Raw genomic sequence first — 21172 nt, forward strand, 5'->3', positions numbered from 1 at the left:
GAGTCAACTACTCTTGCACTAAAGTTCCCGTCTTGCTGGTTGAAGGATCATTCTGAAAAAAAGTGTGGGGTCAACCCAGAATAACAAAAAGGGCTTGGTTCAAGAACCCAAGAAAACCGTCAGTAACACACTAGGCCGTCACAGATTGAGATCCTGGCCAGTCTGACATGTAGAATCTTGAATGAGAAAGTCCTGACCACATACTGAACACTGAATCAATCAATCAATCAATGTTTATTTATATAGCCCTAAATCACAAGTGTCTCAAAGGGCTGCACAAGCCACAACGACATCCTCGGTACAGAGCCCACATAAGGGCAATGAAAAACTCACCCCAGTGGGACGTCGATGTGAATGACTATGAGAAACCTTGGAGAGGACCGCATATGTGGGTAACCCCCCCCCTCTAGGGGAGACCGAATGCAATGGATGTCGAGTGGGTCTGACATAATATTGTGAGAGTCCAGTCCATAGTGGATCCAGCATAACAGTAAGAGTCCAGTCCACAGTGGGGTCAGCAGGAAACCATCCCGAGCGGAGACGGGTCAGCAGAGCAGAGATGTTCCCAACCGATATACAGGCGAGCGGTCCACCCCGGGTCCCGACCCCGGACAGCCAGCACCCCATCCATGGCCACCGGATCTGTGTGTCTCCCCTTCCACAAGGGATAGGGGGGAGCAGAGGAGAAAAGAAAAGAAACGGCAGATCAACTGGTCTAAAAAAAAAAAAGGGGGGCTATTCAAAGGCTAGAGTATACAAATGAGTTTTGAGATGGGACTTAAATGTTTCTACTGAGGGACTGAAGGAGCATTTCAGCATGACAACGATTCAAAACAGAAGGTTTTGTACAAACCCCGTTTCCATATGAGTTGGGAAATTGTGTTAGATGTAAATATAAACGGAATACAATGATTTGCAAATCCTTTTCAACCCATATTCAGTTGAATATGCTACAAAGACAACATATTTGATGTTCAAACTCATAAACTTTTTTTTTTTTTTGCAAATAATAATTAACTAAGAATTTCATGGCTGCAACACGTGCCAAAGTAGTTGGGAAAGGGCATGTTCACCACTGTGTTACATGGCCTTTCCTTTTAACAACACTCAGTAAACGTTTGGGAACTGAGGAGACACATTTTTGAAGCTTCTCAGGTGAAATGATTTCCCATTCTTGCTTGATGTACAGCTTAAGTTGTTCAACAGTCCGGGGGTCTCCGTTGTGCTATTTTAGGCTTCATAATGCGCCACACATTTTCAATGGGAGACAGGTCTGGACTACAGGCAGGCCAGTCTAGTACCCGCACTCTTTTACTATGAAGCCACGTTGATGTAACACGTGGCTTGGCATTGTCTTGCTGAAATAAGCAGGGGCGTCCATGGTAACGTTGCTTGGATGGCAACATATGTTGCTCCAAAACCTGTATGTACCTTTCAGCATTAATGGTGCCTTCACAGATGTGTAAGCTACCCATGTCTTGGGCACTAATACACCCCCATACCATCACAGATGCTGGCTATTCAACTTTGCGCCTAGAACAATCCGGATGGTTCTTTTCCTCTTTATTCCGGAGGACACGACGCCCACAGTTTCCAAACACAATTTGAAATGTGGACTCGTCAGACCAAGGAACACTTTTCCACTTTGTATCAGTCCATCTTAGATGAGCTCAGGCCCAGCGAAGCCAACGGCGTTTCTGGGTGTTGTTGATAAAACGGTTGTCGCCTTGCATATGAGAGTTTTAACTTGCACTTACAGATGTAGCGACCAACTGTAGTTACTGACTTTGGGTTTCTGAAGTGTTCCTGAGCCCATGTGGTGATATCCTTTACACACTGATGTCGCTTGTTGACGCAGTACAGCCTGAGGGATCGAAGGTCACGGGCTTAGCTGCTTACGTGCAGTGATTTCTCCAGATTCTCTGAACCCTTTGATGATATTACGGACCGTAGATGGTGAAATCCCTAAATTCCTTGCAATAGCTGCTTGAGAAAGGTTTTTCTTAAACTGTTCAACAATTTGCTCACGCATTTGTTGACAAAGTGGTGACCCTCGCCCCATCCTTGTTTGTGAATGACTGAGCATTTCATGGAATCTACTTTTATACCCAATCATGGCACCCACCTGTTCCCAATTTGCCTGTTCACCTGTGGGATGTTCCAAATAAGTGTTTGATGAGCATTCCTCAACTTTATCAGTATTTATTGCCACCTTTACCAACTTTTTTGTCACGTGTTGCTGGCATAAAATTCTAAAGTTAATGATTACCGGTATTTGGAAAAAAAAAATGTTTATCAGTTTGAACATCAAATATGTTGTCTTTGTAGCATATTCAACTGAATATGGGTTGAAAATGATTTGCAAATCATTGTATTCCGTTTATATTTACATCTAACACAATTTCCCAACTCATATGGAAACGGGGTTTGTACAAGACCTCAAACCTTGCCATTCACAATTCTGTGACGGGGCTTCAGCATTCGAATTGCCAAGCAATAGCCTCAAAACATTCCATATTAGAGGATTGGACCAAAATCATGGTGAGATGTAATACAAACCCCAAAACCAGTGAAGTTGGCACATTGTGTAAATGGTAAATAAAAACAGAATTCAATGATTTGCAAATCCTTTTCAACCTATAATCAATTGAATAGACTGCAAAGACAAGATACTTAACGTTTGAACTGGAAAACTGTTTTTTTTTTTGCAAATATTTGCTCATTTGGAATTTGATGCCTGCAACATGTATAAAAAAAGCTGGCACAAGTGGCAAAAAAGACTGATGAAGTCAAGGAATGCTCATCAAACTCTTATTTGGAACATCCCACAGGTGAACAGGCTAATGGGAACAGGTGGGTGCCATGATTGGGTATAAAAGCAGCTTCCATGAAATGCTCAGTCATAAGGATGGGGCGAGGGTCACCACTTTGTCAACAAATGCGTCAGGAAATTGCCGAACAGTTTAAGAACGACATTTCTCAACCAGCTATTGCAAGGAATTTCGGGATTTCACCATCTACGGTCCGTAATATCATCGAAAGGTTCAGAGAATCTGGAGAAACCACTGCACGTAAGCGATGATATTACGGACCTTCGATCCCTCAAGCGGTACTGCATTAAAAAGCGACGTCAGCGTAAGCCATTTATCAACAACACCCAGAAACGCAGCCGGCTTCACTCATCTAAGATGGACTGATACAAAGTGGAAAAGTGTTCTGTGGTCTGACGAGTCCACATTTCAAATTGTTTTTGGAAACTGTAGACGTCGTGTCCTCCGGACCAAAGAGGAAAAGAACCATCCGGATTGTTATAGGCCAGGGGTCGGCAACCCAAAATGTTGAAGAAAATACAAAAACAAATCTGTCTGGAGCCGCAAAAAATTAAAAGCCATATTACATACAGATAGTGTGTCATTAGATATAAATTGAATTAATATGACTTAAAGGAAACAAAATGAGCTCAAATATAGCTACAAATGAAGCATAATTATGCAATATGTACATATAGCTAGCCTAAATAGCATGTTAGCATCGATTAGCTCGCAGTCATGCAGTGACCAAATATGTCTAATTAGCACTCCACACAAGTCAATAACATCAACAAAACTCACCTTTGTGGATTCATGCACAACGTTAAAAGTTTGGTGGACAAAATGAGACAGAAAAAGAAGTGGCATAAAACACGTCCTAGAAAGTCGCAGAACGATATACATGTAAACAAACTAAGGTGAGTTCAAGGACCGCCAAAATTAGTGGGACAAAACGGCGCTCGCCATATACTCGAATCAGTGAAGCATGTTTAATATAAACAATGGGATTTATAACAATTAGGGAGGTTTGTGTCATGTTTGTCCTCCTACATAAACCATATTAAAACAAAAAATGCATTTTTTTCCCCTCATCTTTTTCCATTTTTCATACATTTTTTAAAAAGCTCCAGAAAGCCACTAGGGCGGCGCTAAAGAGCCGCATGCGGGTTGCCAACCCGTTCTAGGCGCAAAGTTGAAAAGCCAGCATCTGTGATGGTATGGGGGTGTATTAGCAGAGGTGTGGACTCGAGTCACATGACTTGGACTCGAGTCATACTCGAGTCATGAATTTGATGACTTTAGACTCGACTTGACAAAATGTAAAAAGACTTGCAACTCGACTTAGACTTTAACATCAATGACTTGTGACTTCACTTGGACTTGAGCCTTTTGAATTGACATGACTTGACACGACTTGCTACTTTCCCCAAAACCCAAAGATGAAAAAGTTATTCGGGAGCGCTCCGTATTTTTCATTGTGTACTTGTCTATCAGCGTTGCGTGTGTCAGCTGGTGTGCTCTCAGTACAACAGCCAATCAAATTAGATCTACTTTGTTTTCATCACACAGCATTCATCCAATCAAATTGCAGGACAACCAACGAAGAAGACATGTCCAAACCACACGCCAGTGAACAAAAAATGATACCTAAAATAATTTCGTTTGGGTATAAAAATTACGAGGTGGTCAACACAAAACGGTTTGCAGTATGCAACACATGCGGTTCGAAAATTACTGATGGAGAGGCAACAACTTCCAACTTCGTCCGGCATTTGAAGTTGCACAAAGAACGGTAAGTTTTGAATGTAAGATAACGTTTATTGGCTAAGTAACGTGACTTTTATTTGCTGTGTAGTTAAATCAGTGAGGCTGTAAACTCACTGCTAACGTTATAACGTTATTGCAAACACGGGAATCTGTTGCAGTTCACTACCTTATTCATACTTTTTGTTCAGTGATTTTTTTTAAGCAGGGTTACGTTAGTCAATATATCACACGTAACGTTAGACGGCGGTCAGCAGCACCGCGTATTTTAGCCACCTAAAAAAAGACAAAAATAGTCAAATAAAGCTCAGTTAAAATGTATAAATAAATGATAAATGGGTTGTACTTGTATAGCGCTTTTCTACCTTCAAGGTACTCAAAGCGCTTTGACACTACTTCCACATTTACCCATTCACACACACATTCACACACTGATGGAGGGAGCTGCCATGCAAGGCGCTAACCAGCACCCATCAGGAGCAAGGGTGAAGTGTCTTGCTCAGGACACAACGGACATGAAACTCACCAAATTTGACGCACACATAAATAAACTCGAACAAAACTCTTTGGTAAAGAAATCAAACCCCAAAACTCAAAATTGCTCTCTAGCGCCCCCTAAAACAAAAACTACCTCTAACTCCCAGTACAAATGTCGTAAAGACATGGAACAAAAACCTCTATGTAAGTCTCACTTAGACCTACTTTTTATTAATTAATTTCCTCGGGCTAAAATCAACAGGAAGTTGGCAATTCCCCCTTCAAGACAAAAAAGTACTAAAAACAGTCACTTTTGCCTCTTTGAGCTGTAATTTCACCCCCTTAACATGCTTCAAAACTCACCAAACTGAACACACACATCAGGACTGGCTAAAACTGTGACCTAATGAAAAAAAGCTAACCCCAAATCTAAAAATTGTGCTCTACAGCAATTTTTGAATAAAACGGAGAAAAAAACTGCTCCTCGGAAGAAAAAAAAGACAAAACTGCCTGTAACTCCCACTGGGAAGGTCGGAGAGACATGAAACAAAAACCTCTCCGTAGGTCTCACTTAGACCTACATTTCATAAATTGACAACCCCCAGCAAAAATCTACAGGAAGTTTACTATTCCCCCTTCAACACAACATTTTTGTAGAAAACGGTCACCTTCCTTCAAAAACGAACTCCTCTGAGCGCGTTTGTCGTTTCGCCTTCAAACTTACACAGGAGAGAGATTGAACCCTTGTGATTACAACAACAGAAGCGCTTTTTAATTAACTGCTCCGGTTTTGATTTTATGACCCTTCAAAGACCCGTTGCGCTGATGCTGCTGCACTGCTGTTTTTTTAAAATGGCTGCTTAAAAGCAGGAAGCACCAACATGCCCACACAATGCAGACAAGGTAGGTACACTAGACAAAAGTCTTGGGACACTTCAGACTACAAGTAGACAAATACTATATTATGAATAAGTGTACCGTTTTAGCTAGCTTTCTGACATACTGTTGGTTTACCTCAGTGGTCCCCAACCACCGGGCCATGGCCCGCTACTGGTCCGTGGATCGATTGGTATCGGGCCGCACAAGAAATATATATATATATTTTGTCTTTTTTTAATTAAATCAACATAAAAAACACAAGATACACTTACAAGTAGTGCACCAACCCAAAAAAACTCTCTCCCCCCTTTTGTTCTGGGCATTGAACATGAAGACTCTTCCTTCACTGTTCCGAGTGGCCATGAGAGTCTTGGCAGTGCCTGCCTCCAGTGCTCCAGTGGAGCAAGTTTTCAGCCATGGTGGCATCATACTACGCCCCCATCGTGCACAAATGACTGACAGACTCTTGGCTAATTTGGTCTTTTGCAAATGCAATGCAGCATAGAGCCCTGACATATAAAAAGTACAACTTTTTTGTTATGTTCACGTATATGTCATGTTTTTTCAATGTTAACACTTTTGTACAAATAAGTACATTTGCACTTTATTTTTCAATGTGTTTGTTCTGTAAAGGAATGAGTTAATGTTTAAAATGACTGGTTAATAGTGCTATTATGAAGTGCAATGTCAGCACAATTTTCTTTCCTGCGATTTAAAATGCACTTGTTTTAATAAATAAATACAGCGTTTGAAAAGCATACACAATCTGTGTTAATATATTAGTCTGTGGTTAAAAGGACTTGAAAGGACTCGAAACTCAAAATGCAGGACTTAGGACTTGACTTGAGACTTTCCAGTCTTGACTTTGGACTTGACTCGGACTTGAGGGCAAAGACTTGAGACTTACTTGTGACTTGCAAAACAATGACTTGGTCCCACCTCTGTGTATTAGTGCCCAAGACATGGGTAACTTACACATCTGTGAAGGCGCCATTAATGCTGAATGGTACATACAGGTTTTGGAGCAACCTATGTTGCCATCTAAGCAACGTTATCATGGGACGCCCCTGCTTATTTCAGCAAAACAATGCCAAAACATGTGTTACAACAGCGTGGCTTCATAGTAAAAGAGTGCGGGTACTAGACTGGCCTGCCTGTAGTCCAGACCTGTCTCCCGTTGAAAATGTGTGGCACAATATGAAGCGTAAAATAGCACAACAGAGACCCCCGGACTGTTGAACAACTTAAGCCGTACATCAAGCAAGAATGGGAAAGAAGTCCACCTGAAAAGCTTCAAAAATTGGTCTCCTCAGTTCCCAAATGTTTACTGAGTGTTGTTAAAAGGAAAGGCCATGTAACACAGTGGTAAAAATGCTACTGTGCCAACTCTTTTGCAATGTGTTGCTGCCATTAAATTCTAAGTTAACGTTTCTCAGTTATAACATTAAATATCTTGTCTTTGCAGTCTATTCAATTGAATATAAGTTGAAAAGGATTTGCAGATCATTGTATTCTGTTTTTATCTACGAATTACACAACGTGCCAACTTCACTACAAAAAAACGTTACTTATACCACTCAATGAAATACAAGTGATTTCATAACCTTTATTTGGTGTTTTCTGTTAAATAATCCTGCCATAGAAAACTATGTATGTTATGTATAAGTGGCTATACAATATCAGCAGGTATCAAATACTAAATTTGCCCCACTATATTAATGACATGTTTGCTTTGTTGCTGTGCAAAACACAAACCTACTGAACATGTGAGGTACAGTAGCAGCCCTGTCGTGACTTCAGACAAATTCCAAGTCATAAAAACCCTAACCCCGAAACAAATTAGAAAATGTTGACTGTTAGGTGCCTATGACAGTAATATTCTATTACTGCAGTCTTCTGCTGGCATTGGACTTGATCATTTGCATACTGAAAAGCTGAGGAATGGCATTGAAAAGTGAAAAAAAAAAAATCACTATTTAGGGAAAAAAAAAAAAAGATTTTGATTGCCAGGATCTTCTTAAAACATGAATACTGTCAAAAATCATAATAAAATGAGTTTAATCATCATCCCTGCTTGTTCTCAATGGAGTCGCTTCAAAAAGCACAGTCCAGTCATTCGGCGTCTTGCTTGGGGTCAACTCATTGGACACCACTCGTCATATCTGGAATTGTTCAATTCCACCTTAAGAACAAGTCAATACGATTTGTGTTCCTACTTTGCCCCGGAGATAAAATTGCATCTCCGCTTAAAACCATCAACAACAATGAATCCAGAGGGGTTTTTAGAGTGGATTGTTGCTTTAAATCAGTGGTTCTTAACCTTGTTGGAGGTACCGAACCCCACCAGTTTCATATGCGCATTCACCGAACCCTTCTTTAGTGAAAAATAAAATGTTTTTTTTTCAAATTCAAGACAAAGTTATATGTTTTTGGTAACACTTTGGTATGGGGAACATATTCTAAGTAACAAAGACTTAATTTAGAGTTTTTTGGACACTAGGGGAACATATTCTAAGTAACAAAGACTTAATTTAGAGTTATTTGGTTTGAGGGTTAGGGTTATAATAAGGCCATGCCGGATAAGGCATTAATAACTAATTAATATTGACTAGTTAAGAGCCAATATGTTACTAATTTGCATGTTAATAAGCAACTAATTAATGGTGAATATGTTCCCCATACTAAAGTGTTACCATGTTTTTTTTTCTGGTGCACAAAATGAACCGTGCATGAACATCACCTTGTTCAAACAACAAAACCAACACAGTGCATAAACTCACAACAATTATAATAATAATTTAGAGTTTTTTGGACACTCGGAGAACATATTCTAAGTAACTAAGACTTAATTTAGAGTTTTTTTGGACACTCGGGGAACATATTCTAAGTAATAAAGACTTAATTTAGAGTTTTTTGGACACTCGGGGGAACATATTTTAGGTAACAAAGACTTAATTTAGAGTTTTTTGGACACTAGGGGAATATATTCTAAGTAATAAAGACTTAATTTAGAGTTTTTTGGACACTCGGGGAACATATTCTAAGTAACTAAGACTTAATTTAGAGTTTTTTGGACACTCGGGGGAACATATTTTAGGTAACAAAGACTTAATTTAGAGTTTTTTGGACACTCGGGAAATATATTCTAAGTAATAAAGACTTAATTTGGAGTTTTTTGGACACTCGGGGAACATATTCTAAGTAACTCAGACTTTATTTAGAGTTTTTTGGACACTCGGGGGAACATATTTTAGGTAACAAAGACTTAATTTAGAGTTTTTTGGACACTAGGGGAACATATTCTAAGTAACTAAGACTTAATTTAGAGTTTTTTGGCCACTCGGGGAACATATTCTAAGTAATAAAGACTTAATTTAGAGTTTTTTGGACACTCGGGGAACATATTCTAAGTAACAAAGACTTAAATTGGAGATTTTTGGACACTCGGGGAACATATTCTAAGTGACAAAGATTTAATTTAGAGTTATTCGGACACTAGGGGAATATATTCTAAGTGACAAAGACTTAATTTAGAGTTGTTTGGACACTCGGGGAACATATTCTAAGTAACTCAGACTTTATTTCGAGTTTTTTGGACACTCGGGGGAACATATATTAGGTAACAGAGACTTAATTTAGAGTTTTTTGGACACTAGGGGAACATATTCTAAGTAACTAAGACTTAATTTAGAGTTTTTTGGCCACTTGGGGAACATATTCTAAGTAATAAAGACTTAATTCAGAGTTTTTTGGACACTCGGGGGAACATATTTTAGGTAACAAAGACTTAATTTAGAGTTTTTTGGACACTAGGGGAATATATTCTAAGTAATAAAGACTTAATTTAGAGTTTTTTGGACACTAAGGGAACATATTCTAAGTAACAAAGACTTAAATTGGAGATTTTTGGACACTCGGGGAACATATTCTAAGTAACAAAGACTTAATTTAGAGTTTTTTGGCCACTCGGGGAACATATTCTAAGTAAAGACTTAATTTAGAGTTTTTTGGCCACTCGGGGAACATATTCTAAGTAACAAAGACTTAAATTGGAGATTTTTGGACACTCGGGGAACATATTCTAAGTGACAATGACTTAATTTAGAGTTGTTTGGACACTAGGGGAACATATTCTAAGTAACAAAGACTTAATTTAGAGTTTTTTGGCCACTCGGGGAACATATTCTAAGTAACAAAGACTTAAATTGGAGATTTTTGGACACTCGGGGAACATATTCTAAGTGACAAAAATTTAATTTAGAGTTTTTTGGAAACTCGGGGAACATATTCTAAGTAACAAAGACTTAATTTAGAGTTTTTTGGCCACTCGGGGAACATATTCTAAGTAACAAAGACTTAAATTGGAGATTTTTGGACACTCGGGGAACATATTCTAAGTGACAAAGACTTAATTTAGAGTTTTTTGGCCACTCGGGGAACATATTCTAAGTAACAAAGACTTAAATTGGAGATTTTTGGACACTCGGGGAACATATTCTAAGTAACAAAGACCTAATTTAGCGTTTTTTGGACACTCTGGGAACATATTCTAAGTAACAAAGACTTCATTTTGAATTATTTGGTTGGGGTTAGAGGGTTAGGGTTATAATAAGGCCATGCCGAATAAGGCATTAATAAGTACTTAATAATGACTAGTTAAGAGCCAATATGTTACTAATTTGCATGTTAATAAACAACTTATTAATGGTGAATATGTTCCCCATACTAAAGTGTTACCATGTTTTTTTACTGGTGCACAAAATGAACCGTGCATGAACATCACCTTGTTCAAACAACAAAACCAACACAGTGCATAAACTCACAACAAATTACACACCTGCAAATCAGTCTGACTTCTGCTGTTGCCGTATCCGTAATACGCTGATAGGGAGAAGTTTGTATTTACACGATGAGTTGGGTGTGTCTCGACCTCCGCCGAACCCCTGAGCCCGACTCACCGAACCCTTAGGGTTCGATCGAACCCAGGTTAAGAACCACTGTTTTAAATAGAGACACAATTGCACCCTTTGCGTGAGTTTCCAGCCTATGTGTACCGTTTCGGAATAAAAGAGAAAAAGGACGACGTACTTAGCGACCTGACAGACTTGTCCTCGTTCTGCACTTCCTATGCTCCCTCTTAAGAATTCAAGTTTCGCTCAAAAGGTGGAAGTGAGCCCGTCGAACGCAAAGCAACTTGAGTTTACAGCAAGTGTGACATTTGACCCAAGTGGCACGGCAGGTGTAGCTAAAATATTTGTTTTTGTAGCAAAGTTTAAAAAGGCACATTCTTGATGCCGAGTCCTTAGAATTGCCCTACGAAAAGGCAAAAAAAAAAAAAAACGTCCTTAAAAATCCACGCAGGTGTCGCTTCCTGAGCTGAGGAATGGGGAAGGCTAATGTAGAGCGGTTTCCTGCTCGACCAGGAGGTGGCGGCGCCAACAACATCGAAGACTTCCTGGCATGGGAAGAGTCTCAGTCTGGGTGGGAGCCCTCACTGATGTGAATGTGAATTTGATTGTGTCAGATTTACATGCTGGTTTTGTTCGGATATGTATTTTTGTTTTTAAAAATTCTGTTAGCTTGTGGCCCCTTGGTGCTTGAGGACAGTGTAGACGTTGTCCACTTTGCTTAGCCGCTCGAAGAAAGGGATGAGGTCCAGCAGCTCGGTGTCGGACATGTCATCGAACCACGAGGCCACGGGCACCTGGGGATGACCACATTATCTTGTGAACGAGCGAGACAGGATAAAGGATGCGCCTGTTAGACCTATTTTCGAGGGGTGTCCCGATTTTTCACTTCCAATACGATACCAATATTGGAGCGCTGAGTATTGGCTGATACTATAGATGTCCGATAATTTCGGCCTGACGATATTATCAGCCGATAAATGCGTTAAAATGTAACATCGGAAATTATCGGTATCTGTTTTATTATTATCAGTATCGGTTTTTTTTTGTCTTTTATTAAATCAACATAAAAAACACAAGATACACTTACAATTAGTGCATCAACCCAAAAAACCTCCCTCATTCACACAAAAGGGTTGTTTCTTTCTGTTATTAATATTCTGGTTCCTACATTATATATCAATATATATCAATACAGTCTGCAAGGGATACAGTCCGTAAGCACACATGATTGTGCGTGCTGCTGGTCCACTAATAGTACTAACCTTTAACAGTTAATTGTACTCATTTTCATTAATTACCGTATTTTTCGGAGTATAAGTCGCACCTGCCGAAAATGCATAATAAAAAAGGAAAAAAACATATATAAGTCGCACTGGAGCCCGGCCAAACTATGAAAAAAACCGCGACTTATAGTCCGAAAAATACGGTACTGGTTTCAATGTAACTGTTTTTATATTGTTTTACTTTCTTTTATATTTAAGAAAATGTTTTTAATTTATTTATTTTATTTTATTAATTTTTTTTTTAAAGTACCTTATCTTACCTTATATACACGCTACTGATTAGCATTGACGACTCTACATGGTGATTTCAACGCTTAACCCATTTGGTAATGAAAACTACAATTAAGATGCACGTTACAATACAACAGCTGGTGTCTAATAAGTCCAATACTTGCAGTATAAACACTTTGTAGTACTCAACAAAAGACTAGACTCGTATATTCAGCTTATGGCAAAGACTACTCCTTGACTTGGCAACACACTCTAGTCTCTACACTACTGCCATTTAACATCGTGGGATGGCATTAAAATACAATTTAAAAGTATACTATATAATACTTGCAAATTAGACTCAGAAGTGTTGATAATCGAGATATAAAAACTGGATAGCACAGTTATCATTATGAGCAATGTTAAGTAAAAATTTGATTTTATTATTAAATAAATTAACATTTATTAAGACATGAACACACAACAAAGTACCAAAAATTGGTACCATTGAGTACTGTTATTGATTCCCAGGTACCAGGAATTGGTACTGTATCGGTTCAAATGTGAAAAGTACCCATCCCGAGTTGTAACAGAGGTTATTTTTTGTATTTTTCTTGTTGATAAATACATTTATATTGTATTCCGCGGTCTTTTTTTTTTTTTTTTTTTTTAATTCTTGTGCTTTTACTGTATTTTTCGGACTATAAGTCGCTCCGGAGTATAAGTCGCACCGGCCGAAAATGCATAATAAAGGAGGAAAAAAACTAGAGATGTCGATAAATGCGTTAAAATGTAATATCGGAAATTATCGGGATCGTTTTTTTTTGTTTTTTGTTTTTTAATTAAATCAACATAAAAAACACAAGATACTTACAATTAGTGTACCAACCCAAAAAAAAACCCTCCCTTCCCCATTTACACTCATTCACAAAAAAGGGTTGTTTCTTTCTGTTATTAATATTCTGGTTCCTACATTATATATCAATATATATCAATACAGTCTGCAAGGGATACAGTCTGTAAGCACACATGATTGTGCGTGCTGCTGGTCCACTAATAGTACTAACCTTTAACAGTTAATTGTACTCATTTTCATTAATTACCGTATTTTTCGGAGTATAAGTCGCACCGGAGTATAAGTCGCACCTGCCGAAAATGCATACCGTATTTTCCGCACTATAAGGCGCACCTAAAAACCACAAATTTTCTCAAAAGCTGACAGTGCGCCTTATAACCCGGTGCGCTTTATATATGGATAAATATTAAGATTCATTTTCATAAAGTTTAGGTCTCGCAACTACGGTAAACAGCCGCCATCTTTTTTCCCCGTAGAAGAAGCGCGCGGTGCATGCTGGGATATGTGACGTTTCATTTCCATTTGTGTGTTTATGTAAAGACCCCAAAATGGCTCCTATTAAGTGTGTTGTCTGTCTAATTATAAATAATGCAGACGAGGCGTGTTAACTGAGTTCTCAACGTTTACTCACAGCGTGCTCATAACCACATTCTAACTCCCAGCATACAACAACGCTTCTCAGGGCTACCGCGCATGCTCGTCACTATCGTTGCATGCTGGGTAGTGTAGTTGTTATATTTGCTAGCTCATAACAGCACATTGAGAGACACGCTTACGCGCTTAATTCAATACTCGCCGTCATTCCGGGTGGATTGACAAAAGACCTCCAGCCGCTAGATATTGGTGTCAACAGGGCATTCGAAGCTAGACTGCTAACTGCGTGGGAACAATGGATGACAGAAGGCGAACACACCTTCACTAAGACGAGGAGGCAGCGCCAGACGACGCCAACATCTGCCAGTGGATCGTAAATTTGCCCAACTTTTCACTTCGGACACCGAAGACGAAGGATTTACGAATGAAGAATAACTTCAGAAAGTGAGCGCTATGTTTATTTTGTGTGTTGTGACATTAACGTTCGAGCAACATTATGTTGCTATTGCTCTGCACTATTTTGAATTTTACTATGTTTGTGATTGCACATTTGCGTACATTTTGGGAGTGAACAGAGTTGTTAGAACGCTGGTTTTTAATATATTATTAAAGTTTGACTGACCTATCTGACTGTTTTTTTGACATTCCCTTTAGCGCAGCGTAGGCGCGGCTTATAGTCCGGGGCGGCTTATTGGTGGACAAAGTTATGAAATATGCCATTCATTGAAGGTGCGGCTAATAATCCGGTGCGCCTTATAGTGCGGAAAATACGGTAATAAAAATGGAAAAAAACATATATAAGTCGCACTGGAGCCCGGCCAAACTATGAAAAAAACTGCGACTTATAGTCCGAAAAATACGGTACTGGTTTCAATGTAACTGTTTTTATATAGTTTTACTTTCTTTTTTATTTAAGTAAATGTTTTTAATTTATTTATCTTATTTTATTTTAAAGTACATTATCTTCACCATACCTGGTTGTCCAAATTAGGCATAATAATGTGTTAATTCCACGACTGTATATATCGGTTGATATCGGTATCGGTAATTAAAGAGTTGGACAATATCGGAATATCGGATATCGGCAAAAAGCCATTATCGGCATACTTGCCAACCTTGAGACCTCCGATTTCGGGAGGTGGGGGCGTGTTCGGGGGTGGGCGGGGCGTGGTTAAGAGGGGAGAAGTATATTGACAGCTAGAATTCACCAAGTCAAGTATTTCATACATATATATATATATATATATATATATATATATATATATATATATATATACATCCTGAAAATATGCAAACAAAACTGTGTTTAGATAATTGATACTTCAAACTTGCATAAATAAATATTAAGGAATATAACATAACTTGGCTTCTGAGAGTTTCAAAATGTAATGAATAAAATGCTAAAGTTGTTGATAAACAAGCAATTATTTTAATAATTAAATATGGTCATTTTAAATGAATTATTATGATAATTTAAAATCAATTATTTGAAATATGTTTATTTTAATGTATAATTCTATGGCTGGATGTAATAAGGAGTCACGAAAAAATACAAATAAAAATACAATTAATTTTGATGTTTTTAGCAAAATATAGTAAAAATGCATTTAGTTTATTTTTTATTAATAAATATATTTATTTTTAGGTAAAATAAACATAATAATACAATTTATCTCTAGTCTGGATGATTTAGTTCTTGTCACCCTGTTGTCCTCCCGTCACGAAAAAAGGCTGTCCTCACTCAGGTCCGCATGGAGCTGGAGGGGGCGTGGCCTCCAGCTCCGGCTGAAAATCGGGAGATTTTCGGGAGAATATTTGTCCCGGGAGTTTTTCGGGTGAGGCGCTGAATTTCGGGAGTCTCCCGGAAAATTCGGGAGGGTTGGCAAGTATGATTATCGGACATCCCTAGCTGATACCGATATTAATCAGACACAGTATTATCACAAGTTATAGTGCATACTTTTGTTATTTTGTAGTGTGGAATATCGGAAAAGGCTTTGTCAAGCGAAATTACTCAATGAACAATAGGTATAAAAAACACCAACCTGTTTATCTATTAACCATCTGGAGTGGATGCATGCCGTCTTTAAAATTGAAGTGGTATTTTGTTTTTGGTGACACCTAGTGGCCATGATCATTCCTTCATGTCGAAGTAAATTAAATCAGGCGGACACCCATCCATCCATCCATCTTCTTCCGCTTATCCGAGGTCGGGTCGCGGGGGCAGCAGCCTAAGCAGGGAAGCCCAGACTTCCCTCTCCCCAGCCACTTCGTCCAGCTCTTCCTGTGGGACCCCGAGGCGTTCCCAGGCCAGCCGGGAGACATAGTCTTCCCAACGTGTCCTGGGTCTTCCCCGTGGCCTCCTACCGGTCGGACGTGCCCGAAACATCTCCCGAGGGAGGCGATCGGGTGGCATCCTGACCAGATGCCCGAACCACCTCATCTGGCTCCTCTCGATGTGGAGGAGCAGCGGCTTTACTTTGAGCTCCCCCCGGATGACAGAGCTTCTCACCCTATCTCTAAGGGAGAGCCCCGCCACCCGGCGGAGGAAACTCATTTCGGCCGCTTGTACCCGTGATCTTGTCCTTTCGGTCATAACCCAAAGCTCATGACCATAGGTGAGGATGGGAACGTAGATCGACCGGTAAATTGAGAGCTTTGCCTTCCGGCTCAGCTCCTTCTTCACCACAACGGATCGATACAGCGTCCGCATTACTGAAGACGCCGCACCGATCCGCCTGTCGATCTCACGATCCACTCTTCCCTCACTCGTGAACAAGACTCCGAGGTACTTGAACTCCTCCACTTGGGGCAGGGTCTCCTCCCCAACCCGAAGATGGCATTCCACCCTTTTCCGGGCGAGAACCATGGACTCGGACTTGGAGGTGCTGATTCTCATCCCAGTCGCTTCACACTCGGCTGCGAACCGATCCAGCGAGAGCTGGAGATCCTGGCCAGATGAAGCCATCAGGACCACATCATCTGCAAAAAGCAGAGACCTAATCCTGCAGCCACCAAACCAGATCCCCTCAACGCCTTGACTGCGCCTAGAAATTCTGTCCATAAAAGTTATGAACAGAATCGGTGACAAAGGGCAGCCTTGGCGGAGTCCAACCCTCACTCGTTTGTCTAAATGTTAGATTTTGTATACTTTTTTTACGTTGACAAATGTGTTTTAAGTTGCAATATTGTTCAGTTACAGACACTGATTACGAATGTCTCGCTTGTGTGCTTAGCTGTTGTGTAACTGCTAGCTCCGAGCATACTTGCCAACCCTCCCGGATTTTCCGGGAGACTCCCGAATTTCAGTGCCCCTCCCGAAAATCTCCCGGGACAACCATTCTCCCGAATTTCTCCTGATTTCCAGCCGGACAACTATATTGGGGGCGTGCCTTAAAGGCACTGCCTTCAGCGTCCTCTCTCACCTGAAAAGGAGACTATTATATATGTCTCCGTTATCCATAGGTTTATCTATAACCCATAAAGTAGGCAGGCACGGAGCTATTTCTCAGCGTGTGTTTATTCCAGCCGGCACGTTAATACACTGACACACAACATCCGGATTCCCATCATGCATTGCTTCAAAACTACGGCAAGTAGTAATGACCAAAATTTCCAGCCGGACAAACAATATTGGGGGCGTGCCTTAAAGGCATTGCCTTTAGCGTCCTCTCACCTGAAAAGGAGACTATTATATATGTCTCTGTTATCCATAGGTTTATCTATAACCCATAACACGGTGGCCGAATGGATATAGTCACTCATGAACGGTCAGAGAAGCACAAGGCGGCGGCAACGCAGTATTATGGGCCGCCTTGCAAGCAACATCCCGTTCTCATTTGCGGATGTTTTCAACAAATACGTGAAGGATATGTTCCCGGATTCAGAGATCGCCCGCCAGTACTCAAATGGCAGAATAAACGCTACTCAAATAGTGAAAGGTAAGTGTTGTTTTTTTTTTTTTTAAAGTAAGCAGCAAGTACAGTACAGTTAGTAGAACAACTGTGTTTTCATTACTGTGTACTGTACTATATATATATATATATATATATATATATATATATATATATATATATACACACACACACACACACACACAGGTAAAAGCCAGTAAATTAGAATATTTTGAAAAACTTGATTTATTTCAGTAATTGCATTCAAAAGGTGTAACTTGTACATTATATTTATTCATTGCACACAGACTGATGCATTCAAATGTTTATTTCATTTAATTTTGATGATTTGAAGTGGCAACAAATGAAAATCCAAAATTTCGTGTGTCACAAAATTAGAATATTACTTAAGGCTAATACAAAAAAGGGATTTTTAGAAATGTTGGCCAACTGAAAAGTATGAAAATGAAAAATATGAGCATGTACAATACTCAATACTTGGTTGGAGCTCCTTTTGCCTCAATTACTGCGTTAATGCGGCGTGGCATGGAGTCGATGAGTTTCTGGCACTGCTCAGGTGTTATGAGAGCCCAGGTTGCTGGATCTCAGGAAACAGAGTGGACCGACACAAGCAGATGACATGGCACCCCAAACCATCACTGATGGTGGAAACTTTACACTAGACTTCAGGCAACGTGGATCCTGTGCCTCTCCTGTCTTCCTCCAGACTCTGGGACCTCGATTTCCAAAGGAAATGCAAAATTTGCATGGTTGGGTGATGGTTTGGGGTGCCATGTCATCTGCTGGTGTCGGTCCACTCTGTTTCCTGAGATCCAGGGTCAACGCAGCCGTCTACCAGCAAGTTTTAGAGCACTTCATGCTTCCTGCTGCTGACCTGCTCTATGGAGATGGAGATTTCAAGTTCCAACAGGACTTGGCGCCTGCACACAGCGCAAAATCTACCCGTGCCTGGTTTACGGACCATGGTATTTCTGTTCTAAATTGGCCCGCCAACTCCCCTGACCTTAGCCCCATAGAAAATCTGTGGGGTATTGTGAAAAGGAAGATGCAGAATGCCAGACCCAAAAACGCAGAAGAGTTGAAGGCCACTATCAGAGCAACCTGGGCTCTCATAACACCTGAGCAGTGCCAGAAACTCATCGACTCCATGCCACGCCGCATTAACGCAGTAATTGAGGCAAAAGGAGCTCCAACCAAGTATTGAGTATTGTACATGCTCATATTTTTCATTTTCATACTTTTCAGTTGGCCAACATTTCTAAAAATCCCTTTTTTGTATTAGCCTTAAGTAATATTCTAATTTTGTGACACACGGAATTTTGGATTTTCATTTGTTGCCACTTCAAATCATCAAAATTAAATGAAATAAACATTTGAATGCATCAGTCTGTGTGCAATGAATAAATATAATGTACAAGTTACACCTTTTGAATGCAATTACTGAAATAAATCAAGTTTTTCAAAATATTCTAATTTACTGGCTTTTACCTGTATATATATATATATATATATAAATAAGAATATACAAGAAATACTTTAATTTCAGTGAATTCTAGCTATAAATATACTCCTCCCCCCTAAACCACGCCCACCACCCCAATCTCCCGAATTCGGAGGTCTCAAGGTTGGAAAGTATGGCTCCTATTAGCCTTCAGTCTCTTAAGTTTACCTTTTAAAAATGACTTGACAAAAATACTGTAAATTCAGGACTTTTTTCCTACACTTTGATCTTATAAAACGGAGCGGCTTACTTGTGGATTTTTCTTTGCTGACGGCAATATTAAAAATAATTTTATTATTATTTTTTTTTTTTTTTTAAACAAGCAAAACTTCCTACTCCTTTTCGAACATGTTGAATAGAGAAACTGGAAATTGTGATGTATCATGTTGTATGCATGCATGTTCGAAATGAACTCAAAACTCTACTAAACTCAACTCAAAAAACCCTGACAGGGTGTTTGATTGATTGTGCTATGGCGCCATCTTTTGGACACATTCGCTAAATGCAAGGGTTAGGGTTAGAGTTTCCAATAATTTCTACAACTCTTATTTTTTTGTGATAGAGTGATTGGAGCACATACTTGTTGGTCATAAAAAACATTCATGAAGTTAGGTTCTTTTATGAATTTATTATGGGTCTACTCAAAATATGACCAAATGTGCTGGGTCAAAAGTATACATACAGCAATGTTAATATTTGCTTACATGTCCCTTGGCAAGTTTACCTGCAATAAGGCGCTTTTTGTAGCCATCCACAAGCTTCTGCTTGAATTTTTGACCACTCGATTTTTGTTTAATCTGACATCACATGGACAAAGATAAGACCTTCTGGAGGAAACTTCTGTGGTCAGATGAAACACAAATTGAGCTGTTTGGCCACAATACCCAGCGATATGTTTGGAGGAGAAAAGGTCAGGCCTTTAATCCCAGGAACACCAGGCCTACCGTCAAGCATGGTGGTGGTAGTATTATGTTCTGGGCCTGTTTTGCTGCCAATAGAACTGGTGCTTCACAGAGAGTAAATGGGACAATGAAAAAGGAGGATTACCTCCAAATTCTTCAGGACAACCTAAAATCATCAGCCCGGAGGTTGGGTCTCGGGCACAGTTGGGTGTTCCAACAGGACAATGACCCCGAACACACGTCAAAAGTGGTAAAAGAATGGCTAAATCAGACTAGAATTAAGGTTTTAGAATGGCCTTCCCAAAGTCCTGACTTGAACGTGTGGACAATGCTGAAGAAACAAGTCCATGTCAGAAAACCAACACATTTAGCTGAACTGCACCAATTTTGTCAAGAGGAGTGGTCAAAAACTCAACCAGAAGCTTGTGGATGGCTACCAAAAGAGCCTTATTGCAGTGAAACTTGCCAAGGGACATGTAAGCAAATATTAACATTGCTGTATGTATACTTTTGACCCAGCAGATTTGCTCACATTTTCAGTAGACCCATAATAAATTCATAAAAGAACCAAACTTCATGAATGTTTTTTTTTGTGACCAACAAGTATGTGCTCCAATCACTCTATCACAAAAAAATAAGAGTTGTAGAAATTAATGGAAACTGAAGACAGCCATGACATTATGTTCTTTACAAGTGTATGTACACTTTTGACCACGACTGTATGAACAGTGTGGTTTTCGTCCTGGTCGTGGAACTGTGGACCAGCTCTATACTCTCGGCAGGGTCCTTGAGGGTGCATGGGAGTTTGCCCAACCAGTCTACATGTGTTTTGTGGACTTGGAGAAGGCATTTGACCGCGTCCCTCGGGAAGTCCTGTGGGGAGTGCTCAGGGAGTATGGGGTATCGGACTGTCTGATTGTGGCAGTCCGCTCCCTGTATGCTCAGTGCCAGAGCTTGGTCCGCATTGCCGGTAGTAAGTCGGACACGTTTCCAGTGAAGGTTGGACTCCGCCAAGGCTGCCCTTTGTCACCGATTCTGTTCATAACTTTTATGGACAGAATTTTTAGGCGCA

General features: G+C 39.8%; 1 protein-coding gene across 1 annotated transcript in view; it reads right to left on the minus strand.

The window, feature by feature from the left end:
• Positions 1-9952: 9952 nt before the first annotated feature.
• ctdsp1 (CTD (carboxy-terminal domain, RNA polymerase II, polypeptide A) small phosphatase 1) overlaps positions 9953-21172 on the minus strand; it is a 39040-nt gene continuing 27820 nt past the window's right edge. Inside the window, exon 7 of the mRNA XM_061985329.2 lies at positions 9953-11634. Coding sequence (XP_061841313.1) covers positions 11506-11634 — 129 coding nt within the window. The 3' untranslated portion in view covers positions 9953-11505. The remainder of the gene's footprint in view (positions 11635-21172) is intronic.

The sequence above is a fragment of the Nerophis lumbriciformis genome, linkage group LG23 (assembly GCF_033978685.3).
Source record: "Nerophis lumbriciformis linkage group LG23, RoL_Nlum_v2.1, whole genome shotgun sequence".
Lineage (NCBI taxonomy): Eukaryota > Metazoa > Chordata > Actinopteri > Syngnathiformes > Syngnathidae > Nerophis > Nerophis lumbriciformis.